At 32.1% G+C, this 24,640-nt stretch overlaps 3 protein-coding genes across 6 annotated transcripts; all 3 read right to left on the reverse strand.

Annotated features, from left to right (window-relative positions):
* Positions 1 to 3,922: 3,922 nt before the first annotated feature.
* Positions 3,923 to 10,148, reverse strand: LOC110654571 (protein FAR1-RELATED SEQUENCE 5). The gene is made up of 2 exons (XM_058153045.1): positions 7,438 to 10,148; positions 3,923 to 4,340 (listed from the first exon to the last, which is right to left on the reverse strand). The coding sequence occupies exons 1-2, from the start codon at positions 9,679 to 9,681 to the stop codon at positions 4,173 to 4,175; spliced, it is 2,412 nt and encodes an 803-aa protein (XP_058009028.1). The 5' UTR covers positions 9,682 to 10,148; the 3' UTR covers positions 3,923 to 4,172.
* Positions 10,149 to 11,399: 1,251 nt separating this feature from the next.
* On the reverse strand, positions 11,400 to 16,213 carry LOC110654572 (protein PIN-LIKES 3). Of its 4 annotated transcripts, none has more exons than XM_021810603.2 (11): positions 16,046 to 16,213; positions 15,695 to 15,872; positions 15,055 to 15,134; positions 14,826 to 14,950; positions 13,931 to 14,052; positions 13,587 to 13,826; positions 12,561 to 12,650; positions 12,196 to 12,296; positions 12,031 to 12,083; positions 11,746 to 11,931; positions 11,400 to 11,668 (listed from the first exon to the last, which is right to left on the reverse strand). In XM_021810603.2, exons 2-11 carry the CDS (start codon positions 15,827 to 15,829, stop codon positions 11,544 to 11,546), a joined length of 1,257 nt encoding a protein of 418 aa, XP_021666295.2. In that variant the 5' UTR covers positions 15,830 to 15,872; positions 16,046 to 16,213; the 3' UTR covers positions 11,400 to 11,543. The 4 variants fall into 4 exon arrangements, with proteins under 4 accessions (XP_021666295.2, XP_058009031.1, XP_058009030.1 ...); XM_058153048.1 differs by having other exon boundaries at positions 16,015 to 16,213; XM_058153047.1 differs by having other exon boundaries at positions 15,991 to 16,213.
* Positions 16,214 to 16,870: 657 nt separating this feature from the next.
* On the reverse strand, positions 16,871 to 20,640 carry LOC110654573 (protein PIN-LIKES 3). Its single transcript, XM_021810604.2, has 9 exons — positions 20,405 to 20,640; positions 20,128 to 20,274; positions 18,802 to 18,881; positions 18,453 to 18,699; positions 18,077 to 18,361; positions 17,877 to 17,977; positions 17,580 to 17,632; positions 17,309 to 17,494; positions 16,871 to 17,187 (listed from the first exon to the last, which is right to left on the reverse strand). The coding sequence occupies exons 2-9, from the start codon at positions 20,260 to 20,262 to the stop codon at positions 17,066 to 17,068; spliced, it is 1,209 nt and encodes a 402-aa protein (XP_021666296.2). The 5' UTR covers positions 20,263 to 20,274; positions 20,405 to 20,640; the 3' UTR covers positions 16,871 to 17,065.
* Positions 20,641 to 24,640: the final 4,000 nt, after the last annotated feature.

The following is a 24,640-nucleotide window of genomic DNA, read 5'->3' on the forward strand; positions in this document are numbered from 1 at the left end:
TGTCTGCTGATGAATTAACTTAGAAGTTGCAAACTATTTGATGCCAGTTGACCTGACTATGATCAGCAAAGTTTTGCAAAGGAGCAGCAGTTTTCAGAATGTAGGATCATCTTCTTTTGTCTATGCAATATTCAGTTCGTAGCGTTCTTTTTACTAGGAAAAACATAACCAGCTATTAACAATATTGGGGCTAAAGCGTTACCGTTCAGATATGCTGGATGATGAGAATTAGCGGCTAGAGCTGGCAAAACATAGTGTAACTCGCTTATGCAGCTATATATGGAGAAACAAATATTTCACTATGACAAAAACGAACAAAAGAAAAAAAATCACCCTAATATGTTAAAATGAACACAAACTCTGATGATCGTAGTCATTGCCTTATGGGGTGGTGCTAGGATAAAATGTCCTTGTATTTCTTCCTGGTTCGTCCTCTTAATAATTCTGACTTATGACTGGCTAGTGAAATCATAAGACCAGGAGAAATCCAAATTCAATCTAGCTTCTGTCAAAAATAAATGGATTAAGAAAGCCAAAATTATGTGTTGTCAAAAATCTGAAAGAACTAACCAGAATCTGCTTGAGAAAGGGTGTAATTTGAGCCTTTCCAGCTTGTTCTGTTAGTTTGCAGTCTCTATAACTCAACTCAACTAAGGTTTTATTCCAAAAATTTGGGATCGGCTATATGGATTCATTTTCTCCACTCTAAACAATTTTGGGTTAAATCCTCATAAATGTGTAATGCTTCTAGGTAATGTTGTACTACTCTCCTCTAAGTCAATTTAGGTCTACCCCTTTTTTTCTTTCTATCCTCTAATCTAATGTGCTCTACTTGTCTAACTGGAGCCACCGTATGTTTACGCTTTACATGACCAAACCACCTCAATCTCCATTATCTCAACTTATCCTCAATTGGCACCACTCCTACCTTTTCTCTAATACTCTCATTACGGACTTTATTTAGTCTAATATGGCCACTCATCCACCTTAACATTCTCATCTCTGCAACTCTTATCTTAGACGCATACGACTCTTTCAGTGTCCAACACTCACTACCATATAACATAGCCGGTTGTATGGCTCTACGGTAAAATTTTCCTTTCAACTTATTGGAAATCTTGCGATCACATAAAACTCCCGTGGCACGTCTCTACTTCAGCCATCCGGCTTTAATCCTATGACTAACATCCTCTTCACATCCCCCATTTACTTGAAGAACTAAGCCGAGATATTTAAAGTGATTACTTTGGGATAGTACTACTCCATCCAAACTAACTCCTTCCCTATCACCAGTTTGGCCTTCACTAAACTTGCAATGTATGTATTCTGTCTTTGTTCTACTTAACTTAAAACCCTTTGACTCTAGAGTACTTCTCCAAAGCTTTAATTTTCTATTGACTCCTTCTCGCGTCTCATCTATTAGAACAATATCATCCGTAAACATCATGCACTAAGGAATACTTTCTTGTATATGTTTCGTCAATTCATCTAAAACTAATGTAAAAAGGTAAGGGCTTATAGCTGATCCTTTGTGTAATCCAACTGAGATCGGAAAATCTCTTGTGTCCCCTCCTACTGTGCGCACAATAGTGGTTGCTCCTTCATACATATCTTTCAATACTTGTATGTACCTAATAGATACTCTCTTTTGTTCTAACATATTCCATAAGACATCTCTTGGAACACTATTATAAGCCTTCTCCAAATCAATAAAAACCATGTGTAGATCTTTCTTCACATTTCTATATTTCTCCATCAAGCTTCTAATAAGAAAGATCGCTTCTATAGTTACGACCAGGCATGAAGCCAAATTGATTGAGAGACATAGAAGTATCATGACGTAGTCAATGCTCCACAACTCTCTCCCACAACTTCATAGTATGGCTCATGAGTTTAATTCCCCTATAGTTTGAGCAACTCTGTATGTCTTTCTTATTTTTAAAAATAGGTACTAAAATACTCCTCCTCCATTAATCAGGCATTTTCTTTGAGTTTAGAATCTTATTAAATAATTTAGTTAACCATGTCACTCACATATCTCCCAAACACTTCCACACTTCAATTGATATTCCATCGGGTCCACAAGCTTTACCCACTTTCATTCTCTTAAGTGCTTCCTTTACTTCTAAAGATCTAATCCTTCTAATATAATTCACATTCTTTTCTATTGTTTTATAGTCTATATTCACGATATTACCATTTTGACTATTATTAAAGATATAATTAAAATAATTTCTACATCTTTCTTTAATTTCCTCATCTTTCACCAACATTTTTCCTTCTTTAACCTTAATGCACCTAACTTGATTGAGATCTTAGCATTTCCTTTCTCTCTTCCTTGCTAATCTATAAATATCTTTCTCCCCTTCTTTAATTCCAAGTTTCTCATATAACTTTTTAAAGGTCTGTACTCTTGCTTGACTAATTACCTTTTTTGCCTCTTTCTTTGCTATCTTATACTGTTCATATGCCTCATTATTATCACATTTAGATAATTTCTTATACCATTTCCTTTTTCTCTTCACTGCCTTTTGTACTTCCTCATTCCACCACCATCTCTCTTTTGAGGGTGCTCCATGTCCTTTAGACTCTCCAATTACTTTTCTAGCTACTTCTCTAATCTTTGATGTCATCTGTATCTACATATCATTGGCCTCCATATCCATCTTCCATGTTTCGGACTCGAGAAGCTCATTTTTGAACTTCACTTGCTTTACTCCTTTGAACTCCCACCACTTTGTTCGAGCTATACTATTTTTTCTGACCTTACTTGAATTATTCTTAAACTTGACATCCAATACCACTAACTGATGTTAACTTGTTAAAGCCTCTCCTTGAATGACCTTGCAATCATAGCATAGAGCTCTATTTGTCTTCCTAGTTAATAGGAAGTCGATTTGGCTTCTATGTTGCCCACTTTTAAAAGTCACTAAATGTGACTCTCTTTTTATAAAGTAAGTATTTGCTAGTATTAGGTCGTATACCATAGCAAAATCTAGGATACTTTTTCCTTCCTCATTTCGACTGCCAAAACCAAAACCTCCATGAACATTCTCATAACCTTACCTATCACTTCCTACATGTCCATTCAAATCTCTACCAATGAAAATATTCTATGCATTCGATATGCTTTGCATTAAATCATCCATATCTTTCCAAAACCTTTATTTACTCTCACTATCTAATCCTATTTGTGGGGCATAAAAACTAACTACATTTATTATTTCTCCTTCTAATACTAGCTTTACTAGTATAATTCTATCTCCTACTCTTTTCGCAGCTATTACAGCGTCTTTCAATGTTCTGTCTATGATTATGTCCACTCCGTTCTTGTTTCTCTCCTTTCCGTTAAACCACAGTTTGTATTCTGAATTACCCACTTCCTTGTTTTTCTCTCCTACCCATTTAGTCTCCTGAATGCAAGCAATATTCACCATTCTCCTTTCCAAGGTATCCACAAACTCCATTAATTTTCCTGTAAGTGATCCAACATTTTAAGTACCAACCCTGATCCTCCTCCTATCATGTTCCTTCCTAATTGGTCTGCTTCTATGATATCTTCTATTGTTTTCTATGTCTATCTTGTGTTCTATTCCACTATCTGCTCTACGATCTGTCCTATGGACTAACTTCTTTACCCACACCCGTCCATGATGTTTGCAGTCTCTAGTAGCCGCTAAAACAAAACAGAAGTCATAATTTTCCTTTTTGTTTTAAATAAAAAAAAAATCAATAATATTAAATCTTCACAAAAAAGTCACCTTAAGTATCAGATTATTTGAGAAAGATTCTAAGAAATTGAGCAATATTCAACAGGTTACTGCTCATATATTTTGAATATATCAAAATAAACTGCATAGCATTGATTGGTGAGTGCATATGTACAAAGTTGAACAGCATCAACTTTCAGTTGGACAAAAAGGAATCAGAAGTGCCATTCCCACCGTGGCGAAGTGCTGCATAAATCAGAGGAATCTGTCTCTATCGTATTATACAGGATGATTCAACTTAAGCCAAAACTGGGAAAAAAAAAACCAAAAAAAGTGATTGACATCTTTATTTACAAGCAATTAAATTACACTTTCCATCTGTCTAACTACAAAAAGTCCACAGAACCTTGATGAAGCATTGGTTAGAGAGGGAGAGAGAAAGAGATTAAACCTACAAAGCCATTAGTCCTTCATCCCCAACTTAATGTTTTTAACTTTAACTGACAACTGTAATTTCTGCTCCTCAATATCTTTCAAAACTGAAAGCAAGTTTGACCGATACACTTCACACTTTCGTCGTGCACGCTCAAGCTTACGCTGTAGTTTTTGAATTTTCTTATCCTGGTCATCCTACAAATTAACATATATATTTTTCAGAAACAATTATGTTATAAAAAATGGGGAAACAAGAAAATTGAAATATAAGCCATAATTATATTGATTCTAGAATCCCAGAAAGTTGGTTGCATTTGCTGGGGACTGAGAATACTTGATTCTCCACATTGACAATGAAGTTTGAGCAAAAATAGTATACCCATTCTCCATTAAAGCAAATGGCAATAACAGTATTTCAACAACAAAATGATGCTTACTCTTATCAACAAACAATTCAAATTTTCAAAAAGATATAAAGGAGCAAAGTTAGGCACTTAGGATACAGCACCCTTCAGTGGGGAAAATGCAATTTGCAAGATCTTCTTTCATTTCCCTTATAGAAGATGTTGCTGAGCCAGTGGAACACCTAAAATAACTAATATCCTTAACTTACAAGCTGGAATAATATGGTGTGCATGATATTGTTGTCAATAGAATGCTGGAATTACTACAGAAGATGAAAATCTTATGCATTTATGCATGAAGATAATGTTGCTAAATTGCTAATCATATTCACGAAGGTGGTTATGAAAACAGAGGTGAGCAGAACAAATTCTTTCAATCATAACCAGAATAAGGGTAAAGGATATGTCAGTTACAGTTAATAGGACTAGTTATCACAACTATCTATCCATGTTAACTGAAGAATGTACTAGCCATCTTCAAACTGAGACATTTACACACAAAGTTCCTCAAATCTTGGTTCATACATCAAGTATGAGGAATTTTACATATTCACTAAAAATTTCTGATTTGGGAATTTTCAATATTTATAAGGAAAGTATTTTTTAATCAGGCATTTACATTTTGTTTGCTTCCTATTTAGTATTTATTAAAAATTTTCCCAGGTAAAATTGCAGTCCTTGTCAAACAAGGAATTATGTGTGTGTGTGTGTGTGTGTGTCTTCAGAACTATGAGAATTTTGGGTAACGTTTCTGTAAGAGAATTATCTTGCATGAGCATATTTTATTTTTTTCATTGTTTCTGTTCTAAACTCCAAAGTCCAAAGTCATCCAGCAGCTAAAACAATCTGACGCAGCAAGAAACTCAAATAGAAACACACTCCATGCACAACAGTGAAAATAAGAAGAATCTGTCTCCCAAATTACATGTAAATAAGGGTATTTATAGTGTTTTTAGACTCCTAAACCTAATAGGAATGTAAAACTACAAAATAGGAATTTTAGATAAATTAAAATACAATAAGAAGATATAAACTAAATAGGAAAACTAAATCCTAGATGAAATAGGAAAACATTAATAAGTCCTAAATAGAGTAGGAGACTTTCTAATTAATTCTAATATAATTTCTAGATATCCTAGATAAATTAGGACAGTTGGAAATTAAAATTAGTTAAAAAAAATGTTCTGCCTTATTGTCCAAGCCCCGCATCACAACCCAAGCGATACATAAACCCAACCATCCTTAATTTCAGTAGTTTCTTCTTTCCTTAAGGCTACACCATGTTCCATCAATGCACCAATTACAACTCAAAAATCAACATGTTTTATCCTTTTCTCCTTCAATTAAACATTCAAAACAACTCATAAATCCCAAATTTTCTACTGGTAAAAGGAAAAATATTCAACCTGGTGCTGTGATTAGAGCCAATCAATATTCATTCTTTGCCCTCAAATTTTCACTTAATTCAAAGACACTAGATTCCTTACTCTTTGATTCAAACTCAGATACTGTAGTTTTCAAGCCCTTCTCCCACCATGTAACTCATACGTTGATTGATCAACATGTCTTACATCAGAGGGAAATCTGAATCCTAGGTGCTGGTGCACAGTAGCCAATTTACTCTCATGACTGTCCTTTTGGGGAGGAGGAAAAAGGAGGGAGGGAGAGAAGGGAGGAGGCCCGGGCCCGGATTAGAGAGAGAGAGAGAGGAAGAAGACTAAGAATAATAAATGTGTACAAATGAGAGCGAAATAATAGAGGAGAATACACTAGGGATACATGCTTTCTTATTTGACGAAGTGTTGCGAACTACACTTCATAACTGGAAATTCTTAGCAAAAGATTAACTTAGACTTAATAAAGTTAAGAAACACTATACTAGGGCCAAATGACAAATGCCCCTGTTTTGCAGGAAATTACTGAAATAAAACCATAAATTAGAAGCATTTTGCATAGAAATTGTCCAAGTACACGGCACAACAAAAGCTTCAAGTTTCCCAATATTAAAAAAAGAGTTGGAAAAAGCTACCAAAATTTTTTCCCATTGCTGAATCAATTAAACTTACAATCAACCCCATATGCGAAAAAATGTTCCTGAATAACTCAATTTCTTTTTTTTTTTTTTTGAGGTCCCAAAAAACACACACTAAAAAGAAAAACATAAAACCTAATTAAAAAAAAAAAAAAAAAAAAAAAAAACTTGAACATAGCCTTTTTTTTCTATTCTATCAAGAAGGTTTAAGTTTTAATTTTAGCAATTAGGTGTTTGAATCTTTGATTCTATCAAGCAATTTTAGTTTTTAATTGCAAACCCATCGCCATTCATATCAATGAAACAAATTGAATTTGAGTTCAACCAGTCTGCAAATTGATTTCAAATTGAGCATAAGGAAGATATAAATTACCTAAATTTAAATGAAAATAATTTTCTGATAAATGAGCAACCTTAATATTCACTTGCTCAAAGCATTTTGGGAGGTTAATGAGTATTGTGTGATCACAAATTATTCAAAGTGCATGTGATAAGTAAGAAACTAGAAGCCATGGAGAAAGCAGGAAGTAGTTTACAGTGAGTGAACAAAGAAACTAAAAGTTTTGATCTAGGGAGCATTCTCTTCATTTATATCCTTTTTGTACCAAATCACATAACTTATAGTTGCTAGAGCTTGGCATTCTTTAACATTTACATTAATATTCTAGAGTTCTAACAAATGTTTGTCCACAGGATCACTTCAAAATTAACAAATGTAAATTTAATTTAGGCTCTCTAGGTCAATTAGCAATATCATCCATCATAAGCTCAAAAATATAGACAGACCAAGAGGCAAAAAAGTTGATGGAAAATCAAGATAAGCATGACATAAATGGGTATTGGATAAATTACTGACCATAGATGCAGGCTGTTCTAAACTCCATTGCTGAGTTCCATAAGTCTCATTTCCCTGATTGGGAAGATCTTTTGTGCCAGGTCCATTTGTAATTGCAACTTTCCCACCAGCCTTTTTTGAAAGAGACACTTTATTTGCTGCCTCTTGTAAAGCATCCATAGCGACATTGTAAATTTCTAAAGTCTTAATTCCATCATCAACATACTTAAGGGCTTCGTGGCGAAGATTATTGTATCTGACTGTAAGAGATTCTCGTGAACTACTTCGCAAAGCATTGGAGTGATCCTCCAATATCACACCACTCTTGGCATTCCTCGTCCACCGTTTCAATACATAGCGAGAAGGTAGTGTAAGAACATTGGTCACCCTAAAAACCGTCAATATATGTCTACAAAGAAGGCCAGAGAACTCAAACATCTGACAGCTACAAGTTGCTTTCATCTCATGAACATTAAATCTAACAAAGTAAGCTTTATGATTTTCCTCAAACTTGGCAACTCGATAAATGGCGGTTGCCTCCTCATTCTCAACTTTGGTTGCCAGGAAAGTTAATGTCTCAACCAACTCCTCTTGAAATTTCATGAACAACTTCCTTGTGTAAAGCTCAGATGCTTGTTTCTCCATGGGTGAAGGGGTCTTGAGTATAGGAGTAGTGTTTATTGTATCATAATCTGCCTTGACTTCTTTCTCATAGCGGCTTTCCAGAGCCTTTTCGTACTGCTTCACAAACAACTGTAGGGTTGTTGAGGCATTGATATAGCCATCAAAGTATGAATTGATACTATCACTACGTTGAGTTATAGACATTTCAGCAAAGAATGTGTCCCTCAAGATTGCTGGGACCCACTGTCTCCTATCTGCAAAAACTGCTTGTAGCCACTCATGCTCCCTGAGATGATATCTATCAATTAAAGAGAACCAACAGGATTCAAACTCTTCAATTGACTCTGTGAGGTTGACGCATTTATGGAACTCTGCTTCAAAACTGGGATTCTCAGAAAATACATGGGATAATTTCTCCTGGCATTCCTTAAAGATATGCCACTTACAAAAACGGTGACGGGTTTCAGGAAAGACCTGGGTAACAGCTAGACGAATCAGCCTATCATGATCAGTAGTAATTGAAACAGGAGGCTGCCCAGACATTGCCATAAGCCATGTTTTAAAAAGCCAAATGAAAGATGCCTCAGACTCATTAATTAGGAGCGCACAACCAAACAATATTGGCTGCCCATGATGGTTAACTCCAGTGAAAGGTGCAAAGGGCAACCGATAACGGTTTGACCTGTAAGTAGTGTCAAAGGTAACAGTGTCACCAAAGTAAGTATAGTTAGTCCTTGCCTTAGGATCAGCCCAGAAGATATTGCTCATGCACTGATCTTCATCACCCTGCACCGCATAGAAAAATGCAGGATTCTCAGCCTGCTTGTTGCGCAAGTAGTCCAAAAGGAGTTGAGTGTCTCCTCCAAGCGTTCTCTGGCGACTGCTCCTCATGTAATTCCTGCAGTCACGCTCAGTGAAACCAACATTGCTAATTCCACCATATTCTTTGATGAGTGCAGACATGATTCCACTGGGACCAATCCCAGCACCCTGCAAGGTATCAATCAAGGACTTGGCAGAGCCAGAGACATGGCGGTGAGAACGAAGGCAATGCACCTTGTCAGGAGGGACAAGTTCATGGTTGTGTTCCTTGACAAATGCAGAAACAGCCCATCTTCCAGAATCCCGAATTTTAACAACCAACATGGCCTTGCAACCAACACGAGTTTCAGCACGGGGGCGTTTGACACGAGTATCAGGACGTGCATGCTTGTCCTTGTCAACACGAAAACCCTCCTTGGCACAGACAAAAGAACGCTGAATGATGGCACCATCACGCCTAGAGCGACGAGACATGCTGACACGGGTGCTGAAGCCAACACGACGAGCATAAGAATTATAGAAGGCCTTGGCAGCCTCCTCAGATTCAAATTCCATTCCCTCATAAGGCTCAAGATTAGTGTCTCCTTGAGGGATGTAAAGCTGAGAAGTAGTAGAATTACTGGAATTGTAGGAGTGGCGGAAATTGTGGAGGAGCAGGTTTTGTTTTTTTTCTCCTCCTTCCCCTTCATCTTCATCTTCCACTCGTTTATGATCATCAACATGGTCAGGGTGTTGGAGGATGTCCACAGTATCATCTCCCAAGCCCATCATGTCAAATTCAATAACTTCATTTGGCATACTCAGTGTTTCCAACTCCATATCTCAAATCATATTATGTAGAGAATAGATGGGTGAAGGGGTTTGAATTCTATAGTTGGATTAACATTGCTTGCAAGTGAAATTTTAAACAGAAAATGAAATGCCAGAGAATGCTACAAGCAAATCAAAGGCAAACTGCAGTAAATTAATCACAAACTGGAAATTAGAAAGAAAACAAAAAAATTGGTGAAAACTGACCCACTTTCTTCTTCTAGGGCTTAGGGATTTTAATCAGCTCAGCTCAGTGGCTGAATACCATCTCTTAAATCAAACTGATTTGCTTTTGAAGACCAAAAAAGCAAATGATTGCATCCGCATCGGTCTCATTCATCTCTTCTTACAGTGTTCGTACGCCGCTTTAAAGGACATTCTTGTTGTTCCTCTTTCGCGGTATTAGGCAAGGTGCCTATCTTCTTCGCTTCTAGGCTCTAGCCAAGATAATTTTTATTATTTTATCTGTATGTGTGTGTGTACATATAAATATATAAAAGGAAACTTAAATCTTATTACCCCGAAATGAAGAGATCCATAGAAAACGCTCACTTCTTTTCATATCAATTAACAAAAATATAGTTAAAATAATTAAAATAATACATTATATTTAATCTTTTCTTATTATACTTTCACTCATATTATTTCATTAAAAATTAATTAACACATATTATTAAATTATTCTTGAAGCTAATATACTACTTGCCTTACATTTGTTCTTATTTTTGTATAGAATTTTTGTTAATATGATTAAAATAATAAATTTTATTTAATATTTTTAATATATTTCATTAACAATTAAATTATTCATATTACTAAATTATTTTTAAATAAATAAATTTTTTTCATATATATTAAATAAGATATGTTAATAAATTATAATAAATAAATTATTATTTTAAAAAGAAAAAGGGCAAACAATTAAAAAGAAAAATAAACATATTTTTATATGATGGAAGAAGAAGTATTTTATTTTTTTAATAAGCTAATAAATAAATTACTATTTAAAAAAATAGCATATAATTTAGGATAACTAAAAAAAAAAACCCTATTTTGTTAGATGAAATTTGGTAAAACTTTTTATTCCTTTCATCTATAATTTTATTGTTTTTGTAAAATTTCTGTCAATGATTATTCCATAAAAAAACTTTTTTTAATTGTTATATATATATACACATACACACACGCATAAAATGCCTATTTCAATTGTTTGAAAATGATTTTTTTTTCCTTTTTTCAGTTCATCATATCGTTAAACTAAAATTTAAGTTGTTATGATTTATGAAAAATTAAAAAAAAAAAAATCCATGAATGTCTTCAATTTTCGATTCCATTCTTTCCATCTTTTATTCTTTCTAGTGACAACATAATTGATTGAAAGTTTGCAAGTAGCTGTTCCTTGGAATCTCAATACCAGAAGACAGCTTGATTAGCCTCAAAGACAACACATGTCATCAAATTATAAAACAAATAGAAAATTTGTATTTGTTTTATAATTTCTTTTCTATTTGTTTTATAATTTGATGACATGGGTTGTCTTTGAGGCTAATCAACCTGTCTTCTGGTATTGAGATTCCAAGGAACAGCTACTTGCAAACTTTCAATCAATTATGTTGAAGGGGGAAAAAAGAATTTGAAGAATTTCCACTGAAGAAGACTGCCCCATACTGTACACATGCATGCCAGTGCCACTTGCGTTTATATAAATTGCCTGCAAATCTGGTAAATTTGGCAAAAGGAAGACATTTATATTTATATTATATTCTAGAAGATGGAACACATGGAAATTTCATATCCCTAACTAAAAGCTGCAATTGGCATCTAACAACTTGAGGACAGGAATATGCAGCTCCAGATTGTTAGTTTATGTCCTATGCCACAAGCCACATGAACAATGTTGACCAGAGCGTTAGTGAAATTGAGGCCACTGCGTAAGTCCATAGCAGTATCACTGAGCATTCACTCTCTCCAGCTCCAAACAACTGGGTCATTGTACCTGCAAAATTTTGGATCCATATTCAAGTTGGTCATATGTTTGAAAGCTCGATAATTCACTGATAATAATTGTCAGACCTATGTTCATTGCTGGAGGAAGTGCAAATTGAAGCATGAGAACAAATTGATACAGTGGATCTGACTGCACCAACCCCAAGTGGACTGCAGATTTAACAATTACTACTCCAAATATTGGTAATACAATATAGCGAACCACTATGATCCCAATAATGACTGAGCGCTGGACCTCTGAGCCTTTTAGACCTGAAAAGCATCTCGTTCATGTTTATCATTACACCTTGACTACACCCGAATCAGGCAAGTTAAAATGGACTTGCCAAAATCAGATCAATTAGTAATTACCTTTAAGAAGATTTGCCCCCACCACCAAGGTGACAGTTGGAATGGCAGCCTCTCTGCAAACACACAACAAAAGGGAATACTAGGGAAACATGTTAATTAGAAGAAACTTAAAGCAGCATTTTATATTGATGGGAAATCTCTATAGCATCATGACATGATACTAACCCAAGCAAAGATGCAGAATCCTGAACCACATGAAGAGGTGCATTATCACCAATTAGAGCCTTTCGGAACTGAGGGATGACACCAACAACAAATCCAACCATCTGGAAAATAGAACATCTAAGTATTTTAGTCTAGAAAATTTAGCTAAGTTCGACATGAACAAAAAACTGGAAAAAAGAGAAGGCAAAAATCTGCTAATATGGTATCTTAATTTTGTAGTTTTTATGATTTGCATAGCATTTACTATGAAAAAATTCTAGTACGCATAATCTTCTTTAGGATTCTAAGCCAAGACATCATATGTCAAATGTAAGGCCTTTTCAAGCTAATAATTAATTTAAATTTTAGACAATAGATTAGCATACCGCTCCAGATGTTGAAGGTGCAAACAATCTGCTGAAGTTGATTTTTGTAAACACTTGTAAACCCTGCTTAATCTTTTCTAGAAATGATCCCTGTCACGAAATTTTCATCAGAGATGATAATCTCTCAAAGTAATAATCCACTGGCAGTAAGTGCACTTCTCAACTTGGACAAGGTCCCAAGTTCAAGCCCCCCTCCCCCTCCTTTGTAATAATAATAATAATAATAATAATAATAATAATAATAGCAACATTATGTAACAACTTCTAAATGAACATGCTAAAAGCCCAAATTCTAAGAGAAAAATTTAAGCTAGTAGATCAATGGTTCATACACTATTGAAGGTTTGCAGCACAATACAGTACAGAACCCCACAGAAAGTGAGAGGAGGAGGGCCGGCAGGAAAATTAATCATATCCAAGTTAAACCAAAATGTAAACCTTGCAAGTGAAGGTTTCAGACATTAATCTTCATCACACGTCTAAAAGAATTAATATTACTGGAAGAGAAATGAAAATTATTCAAATAGTCCTTTAAGCACCTCAAACCACTGGCCCTTACCCTTTGTAACTGTGTGAAACTATCCCCAACTCCTACTTATTGATTAGATGTGATTTGGTTGTGCTCTCCTCTTTTTCCCTCCATGCTGTGTCTCTAGGTCAATGAAGGAGTTGGTTTGTAAAATAAAATTATAATATGATCTATCTATTTTGATTTATGAATCATTCAAGGTTCAAGTATTCAAGCCTGCCTTTATCTATAGAGGATTCAAAAAGTGACTTGGCGTGCAGTTTATTTGTGCGTGTAATTTCTCCTAAAGATATGCTCAAGACTAATCCATGGCACAAAATTAGGAAGATCAAGGTGAGAGGTCAATAATGTAATAACAGTAATATAGTAAAATAGATAAATATAAAATCTTTGACGTTTACAAATTTTAATGATATTTCAGCAAAAAACGAAACTGGTTCAGTTGGTCTCAAAGTTCAAGACAAACAAAGAAGTGAAACACTGCAATTTCAAACTACCTCTGCCTTCTGCTCAGACATTTTGCAATCAAGTTCAAAGTGATCCATATTGTCCTCATTAGGTGAGTGATCTTGCAAAGGAAGCAGGGGCCCTGTGAAACATTTTGAAAGATTTTCAGGTGTTTCTCTAAGAGACTTTGCAACCTTAGCGAAGGCATCCAGTTTGGGCACTTCACAGTCCTTGCTTGAGTATATACGCATGATGTTATACACATAAGACCACATGTAGAGAGCTCCAATCTGAAATTTCAAAGGTAAAAATTTGTGTAATTCTATATAATCTATTACTTCATTATAGTAAATATATGAACCGAGACATTTAAGTAAGAAAAAAATATTCATACTGCCATAGAGAGTGAAGCATATGCCAATCCATGTGTATAACAGACATCAACATCACCAAATGGACCGCCTCTTTCTTTACACACAGCTGGAATGATTATCAGAGGCATGTTCCCCAGATTTCCTGTTCACATCAACATCACCATTATGAACTAGAATTTTTTTTTCCTATTCAGAAATCAAGCATCAAAGATCATAGATATTGCAAACACATGATTGTAGCATGACCTCCTTGAACCATTAAGTTGGGACAAATGCATTTCTCATGGAAACATTGAATAATTCTGAAAGCTAGGATATGATTTGACCAAAGGTCCACAGCTAAGAAATTTACTTTCAGCTTGTATCACATTCTCATTCAGTTTAATTTATTTTTCTTCTTGTTTAAGCCATATGATTTTCCTCAAAAGGCCAGGATAGAGTATGTAGGATTTACAACATCAAAGTGCAAAAATAACAGTAAAAGTTCTTTTCCATTGCCCAGATCGATGAGGTGATTTAACTTTTTCAATAAGATTGGGTGCCTTAGACAGCATAGAAGGACCAAAAGCAAATGCAAATATGGGTTGGTTATCCTAGGAAGGGAGACCAACCAGCTAACCGAAGTATAGAACCTCCTTGAGATGGGAAGAAAGTAGGTTTGGAAACCTCAAACAGCAATTTTAAATCATAATAAATTGCACTTAGATTGACTCACATGTAAAAGCATATTGGGACCTTGAGCCAATATTTTGAACTCTTTCATGCCTATGTCAGTGAATTAAAAGATTCATACCTAGACGTATTGCAGGACATATTGGTGATTCAACAGAGATTTCGCGCAGATTATAAACCAATAGATGCCTAAAATTTGTATGCGTACTCACAAGGGAAAAGAAAAAATAAATAAAAACCCACCTGCAGAACAGCATCCTAACACAAGCCCCCTCAGATCGTGAGGAGCTCTGGTACTTCTAATAAGTAACCATCCAAGCACAGAGCCAATGATAAATGTGAAAAGAATATTGAATGGCATGAACCACCTACATAATTTAACCAAAGCCCATTTTTATCAACTATAGGAAAAAGAAGATGCCAATTTGAAAATGAACACTCCCCAAATAAATTCTGCATAGAACAAACTCACAATATGCCCATGCTATTAAGCGAAATATATTTTGCCAGATTGCTACCAACAAGTGCCGGATTGAAGACAAAAAACACAACCTGAACAAGATTGGAATGTAATGGTGGTAAGGCAGCATTTAAGTAAAGAACAAAAGTTTTTTAAGTTAGTACCAAAGCATACATGATTATTATAATCATACACATATGTTTGTGTCATTAAAAAAAAAAGAAAAAAAAATAATTTTTAATTTTGCCACCTGAGATTTTTGCCCTTCTCTGAATTCCATATAGAAAGCTCAGATATACATTTCTTCATCTGTGATGGGTATACGACCAACATACCCTTACATTATCTTTCTCAAAATTTAAAGAACATTAATAGGCCACCACTAGGAAATTTGATCAAACATAATTTAACCAAAACATACCCCCATCGAACTCAAGTAATTTAAAAAAAAAAAAGGTCTTTTTAGGCTAAATAATATATCATCACGTTATATCTGAATTACTTTAGCCATTTTTGGACTGGCAAGGCAGCTAATTTTTAGAGGAAGTATAATCCATATTTGCATGCATTAATTAGTTATTTGGCAGGGATAGATAATACCAGATTACTGTGCAGTATGCAGCAAGGAGCCTTATAAAAGATGAAACCTTACATTATTCAAATGCTTTCTTGCATCGACTCCTAGAATATCTAGACGATCAATTGCTAGAAATGAGCCGACAGCAGTAATCAACAGTACTTTCAAAACAGGCATTAGTGCAGCAATGAAGAGATCCAAAACCCCCATAGAAAAACCTTTTCCTAGGTCTCAAAATCTCTCTCTTCCTCCCCTAAAAAGCCAAAAAGGTACAATAGAAAGATTAGAATGCAACGTCACTTGCAGGTACAGCTAGGCCATCATCAGTAGAAGATGAAAACAGTGCAAGGGTTAAGAGTATAAAAGCTAACAAGAAGAAAGAAAAATGCACAAACAAAGAGAGACCGAGAGTGAAATAGCTGGTACAATTGAGGTAGAGGCCCCAAATCAAACGAGAGAAAGCAGCTTAGTCAAGTGTTAATTAACTTTATATTTTCTTGTGCCTCAAAAATCTGAGCGTTGCAGGTTGTTTGTTTGTGTTGGCAAATGCCAGCAAATTAATTTTGCTTTTGGGTTTTTGTTATCATTATCATCTCGTGGGCAGTAGCAGCAGCAATTGCAAAGAAATGACTCTAACGACAACTCCTATTCTCCCGTTTCGACACTTGGAGTTCCCTCCTTTAGCCACGTATTCACTCGTAACTGACATGCCACCTCACTGTCATGCTCCTGTTTACCCCTCAAAATATTCAAATAAATAAATAAATAAATATTAAAAAAGTTAATAAAAAAATTCATGCGACCATTGAATTTTAATATGGAAAGATATATATATATATATATATATGATTATTTGGAAATTGATTTACAGTTATGGACAACTAAATTTAAATTCATAAATAACAAATTAGACTAAATAAATGCAAACTAAACTCTGATGAATAATAAGCGATGAGAAGCAAAATGAGTGCTTTAAAATATTAATAAAAAATAACTATGGAGAATTATTTTGTTTTTATTTATCTTCCCTTCTAGATGAAATCCGCCATTAATGAAACTCAATTAGAGCTAATCGCAAACAAATTTTAATTGTCATTACAATGAGATATTGATCGTAATACAACCGAATGAATGACATTAACTACCATATATAATTATATATTGATATAATATAAAATAATATATATATATATATATATATATATATATATATATATATATATATATTTCCCTTAATTGAAAAATATACTCTACCAGAAAATATTCTATAGGATATGCTTATTATCAAATCTATATTCTGATTACACGGAGAGAGAAACCCCTTAAAATCCTGCGATTTTCGATTACATTGCCATCTAATTAATTGCTAAAACCCCATTTTGTGGCTCTGCCTGAAAGTGCATGGCTTTGGCAGTGGTGTTCCAAAAAATTTTGGACTGCAAATCACTAGATAAACCACATATATAAGGTGCACCAAAGGGTAAGAGCAAATGCAGCCACGACGTAAGTCCACAACATGATCACAGAACATTCACTCTCTCCAGCTTCAAACAGCTGCGCGATTATGCCTGCCAAGTTCATCAGAATGGCAATAAGGCTAGGTTGCAAAAATTCCATAATCTAAAGCTTGAACTCGAACTCAAGGAAGATAAATTGAAATTGTTCAACAATCAAAATTGAAATATATACCTACGGCCATTGCAGGCGGAAGTGCATACTGAAGCATAAGAACAAACTGATATAATGAGTCTGATCCAACCATACCAAAATGGTATGCTGCTTTCACTACACCAAGGCCCAACAGAGGCATCAAAATATATCGCACTCCTATAATTCCAACAATCACCCATGTGTTTACTCCTGATGTTGTTAAACCTGAATGACTTATAATTACTAATTACATTCAAGAAGACATCAAACCATCAAAGATAATTTTAGAGAGACGGTAAGTGTCATTTACCTTTGTAAAGGTTTGCTCCCACCATCAGGGTCATAGATGGAACTGTTGCCTCCCTGCAATCAATAAGATTTTAATTAAGCAACCAAGATTCATATCCGCAGCAATATTCCCATGTGTAATTGAGAAAAAAATTAAATTCAATTTTCTGTCTGTTTATTCTATTTATTATCATATTGCAAATTCAACTTTCAGGGCTATCAGATATATGAACAGGAAGAATCAATCTCCTTTGAAAATTTCTGAAGCATCACAAAAAGAAAAAAAAAAGACTTCCAATCTCCAGAATATGATTTATACCCCAGCAAAGATGCAGAATTCTCAAGCACACGAAGAGGAGCACTGTCGCCAATTATCAACTTCCTGATTGGAGAGACTGTCCCAATAATAAACCCAATAATCTGAAGCAAATGAATGGAAGTTAGTAGATGCTCTCCTCCAGGAACAATACAATTGATACAAAATACTTAAATAGAAATCCTGCAGATCATGTTGCATACAGCTGCTATTGTGGAAGGAGCAAAAACCATCTTCAGGTTGATCTTTTCTGCAAAATTTTTAATGCGCTGGAAAGCTCTCCCCAAATAAGACAGTTTTCCCTCGGACGCAGTTCTTGAAAGGGCATTGGAACTGGAGTTTTCCGTTGAAGGAAGTAGTAGTGATTCAGTGCAACTTTCTAGAAATGTTTGTGTTTCATTTGTATGGTTATTGGTAGCCGCAACACTCTTATCTGCATATATTCGCATGATAAAATATACGTAGGTCCATATGTATACAGTTCCCACCTGTGGCAACAGATATTGCAAAATATACTCCATCAAATTATTATATGGAATATTATGTATATAAATCAGAAATGTAAATAGAAGATAGTACCGCCATGGAAAGGGAAGCATAAGCTTCTCCATAAGTAGAACAGATGGTTGAATCTCCAAATGGACTATTTGACTCTTCACACACTGCTGGAACAACAATGAGAAGCAAGTTTCCCAAATTTCCAGCAGAACAGCAACCAATGACGAGACCTTGGAATTGAGGTGGAGTTTTAGTGATTTTAATAAGAATCCAGGCAAACACCGAGCCAATTATGAAGGTAAGGAGGATATTCACTGGCATAAACCACCTATAATCATAAAACAACAAATTAAAATAAAAAAAAAAAAATGTGCCAAGAGAGACTTCATGCAGAAGAATTAAAGAAAGAAATGGTTATAAAATCACTAACAAGGAAACCAGACTTGAAAAAGTAATAGTTTCTCCGAGTTGGCTAACCACCAGCGCAGGACTTAACACGTAGAATACAAGCTGCAAAAATATTTAAATTTTATTAGGTATTATAACAATAACCTATATGAATTTGCCAGAAAAATATTTACTACAACTTATATACACAAAGCTAATTTAATTCTTTTAATTACTACTGGTTTCTAATTTCTACTGGGATTTGATTTTGGCAACACTAAAAAATAATACAAGCTATTGATTTATTTAAAATTAAACTATATCCTTAATATTAATTTGATGTATCAATAATCATAACAAACGTAGTATACTGTGAGAAAGAGAATCATAATTAATAACTAAAAAAATTTTACCACAATTAATTTTTTTTAGTAATTAAGGCTCCGTTTATTTCACATAAAATAATTTATATATAAAAAACATTTTTTGTAAAAAATATTTTTCGTGAAAATATTTTATGTTATTTAATTGTAATATTAAATTAATGATATATATTTATTTCATTTATATACAAGTGTATTCACATTTTAATAAGATTATTAAAATTCAAAAAATAAAAAATGACTTCCTTTTTTAAAAAATAAAAAATGACTTCCTTTTTTAAAAAATAAAAGTCATTTTTTTTAAAAAAGACTTAATTTTTCTTTTGATTAAAAAAATATTTTTCATTGATCAATTTTCTTGAGTGTCTCAAATACCAGAAAATACAGAAAATATTTTTATTTTTCGTAAAACAAATAGAGCCTAATATATAATTATGAGTATAATTAAACAGCTTTTACAGCTATAGTTATAAGTATAATATACAGTTATAGTTATTTATTTATTTGTTTATTTACTTTTATAAATTGATATATAATTATAAATAAAATAATAATTTAACTCTAAATCATCTAGTTCAATTCCAATTCAATTCATTTATAATTCGAGTTAGAAATAAGTTTAACCGATTTGGATTCTAAACCATTCTTGGCCACGTCTAGCGCTATATATGGTAATGAATGATGTTAAATAAGAGCAAATGATGAAAAATTTTTAAATTAACCACTCTCCCTATGGTCCTTTTAGATTTATATTTGATATAATTATTATTAATTAATAAACACAATTATATAAAGCATACAGAAATGACGTTAATTAATAATTTAAATTATATAATCACATCACTTTCAACAATGTTTAACACATTGCTTTAGTATTTATCGAAAGCTTGAAGCGTTGATGGTTGGAGCTGAAAGGCCAAATTAATCCAACGGCGCCCATAAAATATAGGAAAAATAATTTCAGAAATAATTAATGAGTTACTCACATTATTGAGATTGTGTCTAGCAGTGGGTCCCAACAGATTTATGCGATGTAGCGCGAGAGATAATCCAATTCCAGTGACCACTAGAACTTCCAGCACCGGGATTAATGCCACTACCAGCACATCCAAGAATCCCATCTTCGACCCCAACTAAGTTACAAAAATAAATAAATAAATAACAGATAGCAAGCATGTATAGAAAGCTAACCATGGCAAGCAAACATGTTGTTTTTTTCTCTCTTCTAATGAAGAACATTGAGTAAATGACGATGATTTTTACCAATCAGTGAAGGAGTTCGATGAGATATATGATACTGCTGCACTGCACGAAAGCTAACTCAAGCTTCCATTAATTAGGAGCCAAGAGAGCAGTAGTGAGCGATTCTGGTTGGTTTTCTCGCGTCTGATGATGGGAAAATTTTAGTTTAAACAAGAAAGAATAAAATAAGGGGTACAGAGATTTTCTTCTGCTTAATGCTTACACCGGAGACTGAGGGGATTTAATGAAGAGGGCTTCGTGGAAGTGGAACACGTTTTAATTATAAATGAAAATTAAAAAAAAAAAAATGGCATGACTTGAGTGTTTTCCCCGTGCGTACAGAAGAGGAATCTATCACCAATCAAGTTTGACTTTCGGTTCCACCTGCCATTCTTTGACACTTGGTTCTCTAATGAAGCCGTGATGCAAGAGAAGTACCACCGTTTCTACGCCGTGGTGCACCTTTTTATTTTTAAATATAAATTTATTTATTGAAATGTGGACTGCATGACAGGGAAAAGAATCAAAAAAAATTCACAATTTTGCAAAATTTATCCAATTATATCATTGATCCAAGGATTACTATATTTGTTTATTTACTGAAGCTTACTATTAAAAGATAAACTAAAATGCCATAATTAATACTTTACCTATAAAATAAAAAAATAATCGTTTTCTTTTCTAATTATTTGAAATGATAAAATTTAAATGAATTTTATTTATTAAAATTTTATTCAAAAAAGATCTTGTTAAAGTCTTAAAGATTTTGAATCCAAGAGGAAATGTCCATCATGAATAAGCTCTGAATTCTCATGGCATGGGTCCATTTTTCCTGTATTATTCAGACATGGTCTAGCTGCCCCCTACAATTTTAGACCTCATACGTTTATTGTATAGTTAGTAGCTGGTTTTAGTTAATATTATATTATGGCCTTATGCTCAACATTTACTATTTGTTTTTAACTCCATTATTTATACCTAAAATTATAATTAAGTCACATTCACTTTTAATGCCTATACATTTGAAAATTACTTTTTAAGCCTTGATTTCATGAGTTAAATCGTAATTAATTAAATAATAAGTATATTTATTAACTAATTAAGTTAATTCTTAAATTATTTTTAATAAATAAATCATCAATGATGCATGTGTTTTATTAGTTTTTTTGTTTTTCAATTAAAACAAACTGTTTTGATTAAAACATTTACTCTTTTTTTTCCGAATACTCATTCCATTCAAATGAAATAAAAAGAATATATAACATTTTTGTGTTGACAGAGCTTTTAGTGAGGAAAAATCTATGGAGAGGCTTATATTACTTATCTCCTGCTCAATTTTTATTTTATTCAATTTGGATAGTTCCCTATTAATGTCATGTTATTAATTTCACTGATGTAATTGACCATAATTTGATGAGAGAATACATTGATTAATTGAATGTAATTATAACTAATTTTTAATAAAAAAAGCTTATAATTTTATTTTATTTGTAAATAATTTTGATCAATTGAATGTAATTATAAACAATTTTTAATATTAGGATAAAATTATAAAAAAATATAAATCAAATTAAAAATGCATAAATAAAAATGGTAACCCAAGTTTATCTCTTCCATACAGTGAGAGCGTAATTAACTAATTATTGAAAATTAATAATTATTGAAGAGAAATCAATGAGCCACCCAAAAGGCCAAAACTGATAAACTGACAATGTAGCTTTCTTAGAGCGATCAAATGGAATGGAAGTGTAACATCAGCATTTAATATAGGTTGGATGTCACCATCTGCCTCTATTTATCCTCAATTCTTCAACAGCAACAATCTCTTCAATACTCCTAATTCAATCTGCTCGAAAACCGTGCAGTTCTTAAAGACATCGAAATCTGCTCATGGCAAAAATCCTGAAGCTTTGGTAGCAACAGATCAGCAATAGCATTAAAGGGGAGAACTGTTGCAATAGAGTGTAGGTTACATTACAATATATATATATATATATATATATATATATATATATATATATATATATATCTAATTATGGATTGTGAATAAAATTCTTAAAATTAATTGATTAAATAATTAAATTAAATTAAATTAATTTTTTTTTAATTTGATTTAATTTTATCTTTTATTTTAAATTTATTTTATTTCTATAATTTTTATTTTCAATTATTTAGTTATAATTCAATTTATAATTATTTGTATAATTATACTCTTTAATTTGATTAAAATTTATTAGAAAAGGCATAATATTATTATATATTTAAATATATATACAAAATAATTATTCAATTAAATTTATAAAATATTTAAATAAATTGATGGAATGAAAACACTCACAATTCGCAAATGACTTCACTGTTATGGATTCGCATAGCATGAGACAATCATCCGAGTAAATATATTATATTGAAAATCAAAGTGTACGCTTGTTGACTTATTGTTGGAATGAGTCATTCCCATAAATATATTGTATTGGCAACTAAATCAAGAGGTTGTCAGTTTAAATTTTAAGTTAATTAAACTTATTTTTAAGTAAAAAAATTATAAATAGAATAATATTTAATTTTGATTATAAATTAAAAAAATTAATTTTTTAATATATTAAAAAGTTATAAATAACTTTTAATTTATTTTAATATATATATATATATATATATAGTTGTTGGCTTGCTGTTATTTTTTATTAAAAAGAAAAAAAAGTATATGGTTTTAATTCGATTTGAAGTTCATTTAATAATAGAAATAGAATCAAAATTTTGATATGATTCTGATTTAGTTCTTTATTATTTTAATTTTAGTTTAGTATAGTTATCAATTTTTTAATTTTAATTCAATTCGATACGGTTTCAGTTCAATTATCGATTATTTGAATAATTTTATATAATTATTTTTAAAAAAATTATATTTAAATTTTAAATTTAATTATTAATATATAACATTAATATACCGTAAAATATATCTTTTAGCTATTTGTAAGTATATAATTATTAACTATAAAGTGCATATATAATTTAAGATTAAGTATATTGTATAATATAATAGCATAAATATATTATATGATATACATTTTAATTATTTATTAATTATATAATATTTAACTATAAAATACTAATATAATTATGAATTAATATATATATATATATTATATCTATAATTAAGAATTATAAGATAATTTAATATATTTATAGTTAAAATTATTAAAAAAATAAAATAAAATATAATATTAAGTTATATTTAATTCATAATTAAAAATATATGTATAAATATATATAATTATATTAAAAATATATAATATATTTAAAAAAATTAAAAATATATATATGAATTTAATTCTTAATTTAATATAATTTTAATTTAATTTTTAATAAAAATTTAAAATTAAATTAAAATATTAAAATAATTTTTATTCAGTACAATTTCTCAAATTGATTCGAAATTCCTGACCTCCGCGCACAACCCTTGACCAAAGAGGACCACAGACCACTTGTATTTCTGAAAAAAGAAAGAGCACGTCCACTTGCATATCTTCATCTCTACTGGTACTGGGCTGGGCCTGGGGGCTCGGTACCAAAATTGTCTAAATTGTTTCCAACAAAAACAATGTAAACTTATATATTATTGCAAATAAATAACCTCAGGTTTCAATTTCATCAATTTAAAATCTCTCTTCCTAATACTAAAATAAAAAAATAGAATTATTATTATTAGTATTATTATTATCATTTTTTATAATTGTCCCAATTACCCCATTTGAAATAATTCTCATATCAAAATTTAATTCAATTCTCTTAATAAAATTTTATTTATAATTCATTTGAATTGTGTTGAAAATTAATTAAATAGAAAATAATTTTACTAAATTATTATAAATTTGTTAACTTTCCAAATACACCAATCAACTCTCATATGTTACAAAAATTCAGCGAAGGCAGCCATCAAATAAAATATTAACAACTGTTTTGTACAAATAATTATGGTTGGATTTTCCTTAATTTGTTTTCATATTAAAGGTCTTAAATTCAAAATTTTATTTATTCACCATTTACTAGATAAGAGAAAATGATGGGCCCATATGATTTGACATCCAATACCAACATAATGAGAAGAAGAGGCTTGTCCGACATCGTTTTGGTAAATTAACAGACAAGTGTGCGTGCAGCGTGGCATTTTTCATTTTGTGGCAAATGGCAAACAGCTACAACAGCGTTTTGTTTGAAAATAATTAATTATTGGTGAAAATATATAAAATCAAATCA

This window comes from Hevea brasiliensis, chromosome 9 (genome assembly GCF_030052815.1).
Source record: "Hevea brasiliensis isolate MT/VB/25A 57/8 chromosome 9, ASM3005281v1, whole genome shotgun sequence".
In the NCBI taxonomy this organism is placed as follows: Eukaryota; Viridiplantae; Streptophyta; class Magnoliopsida; order Malpighiales; family Euphorbiaceae; genus Hevea; species Hevea brasiliensis.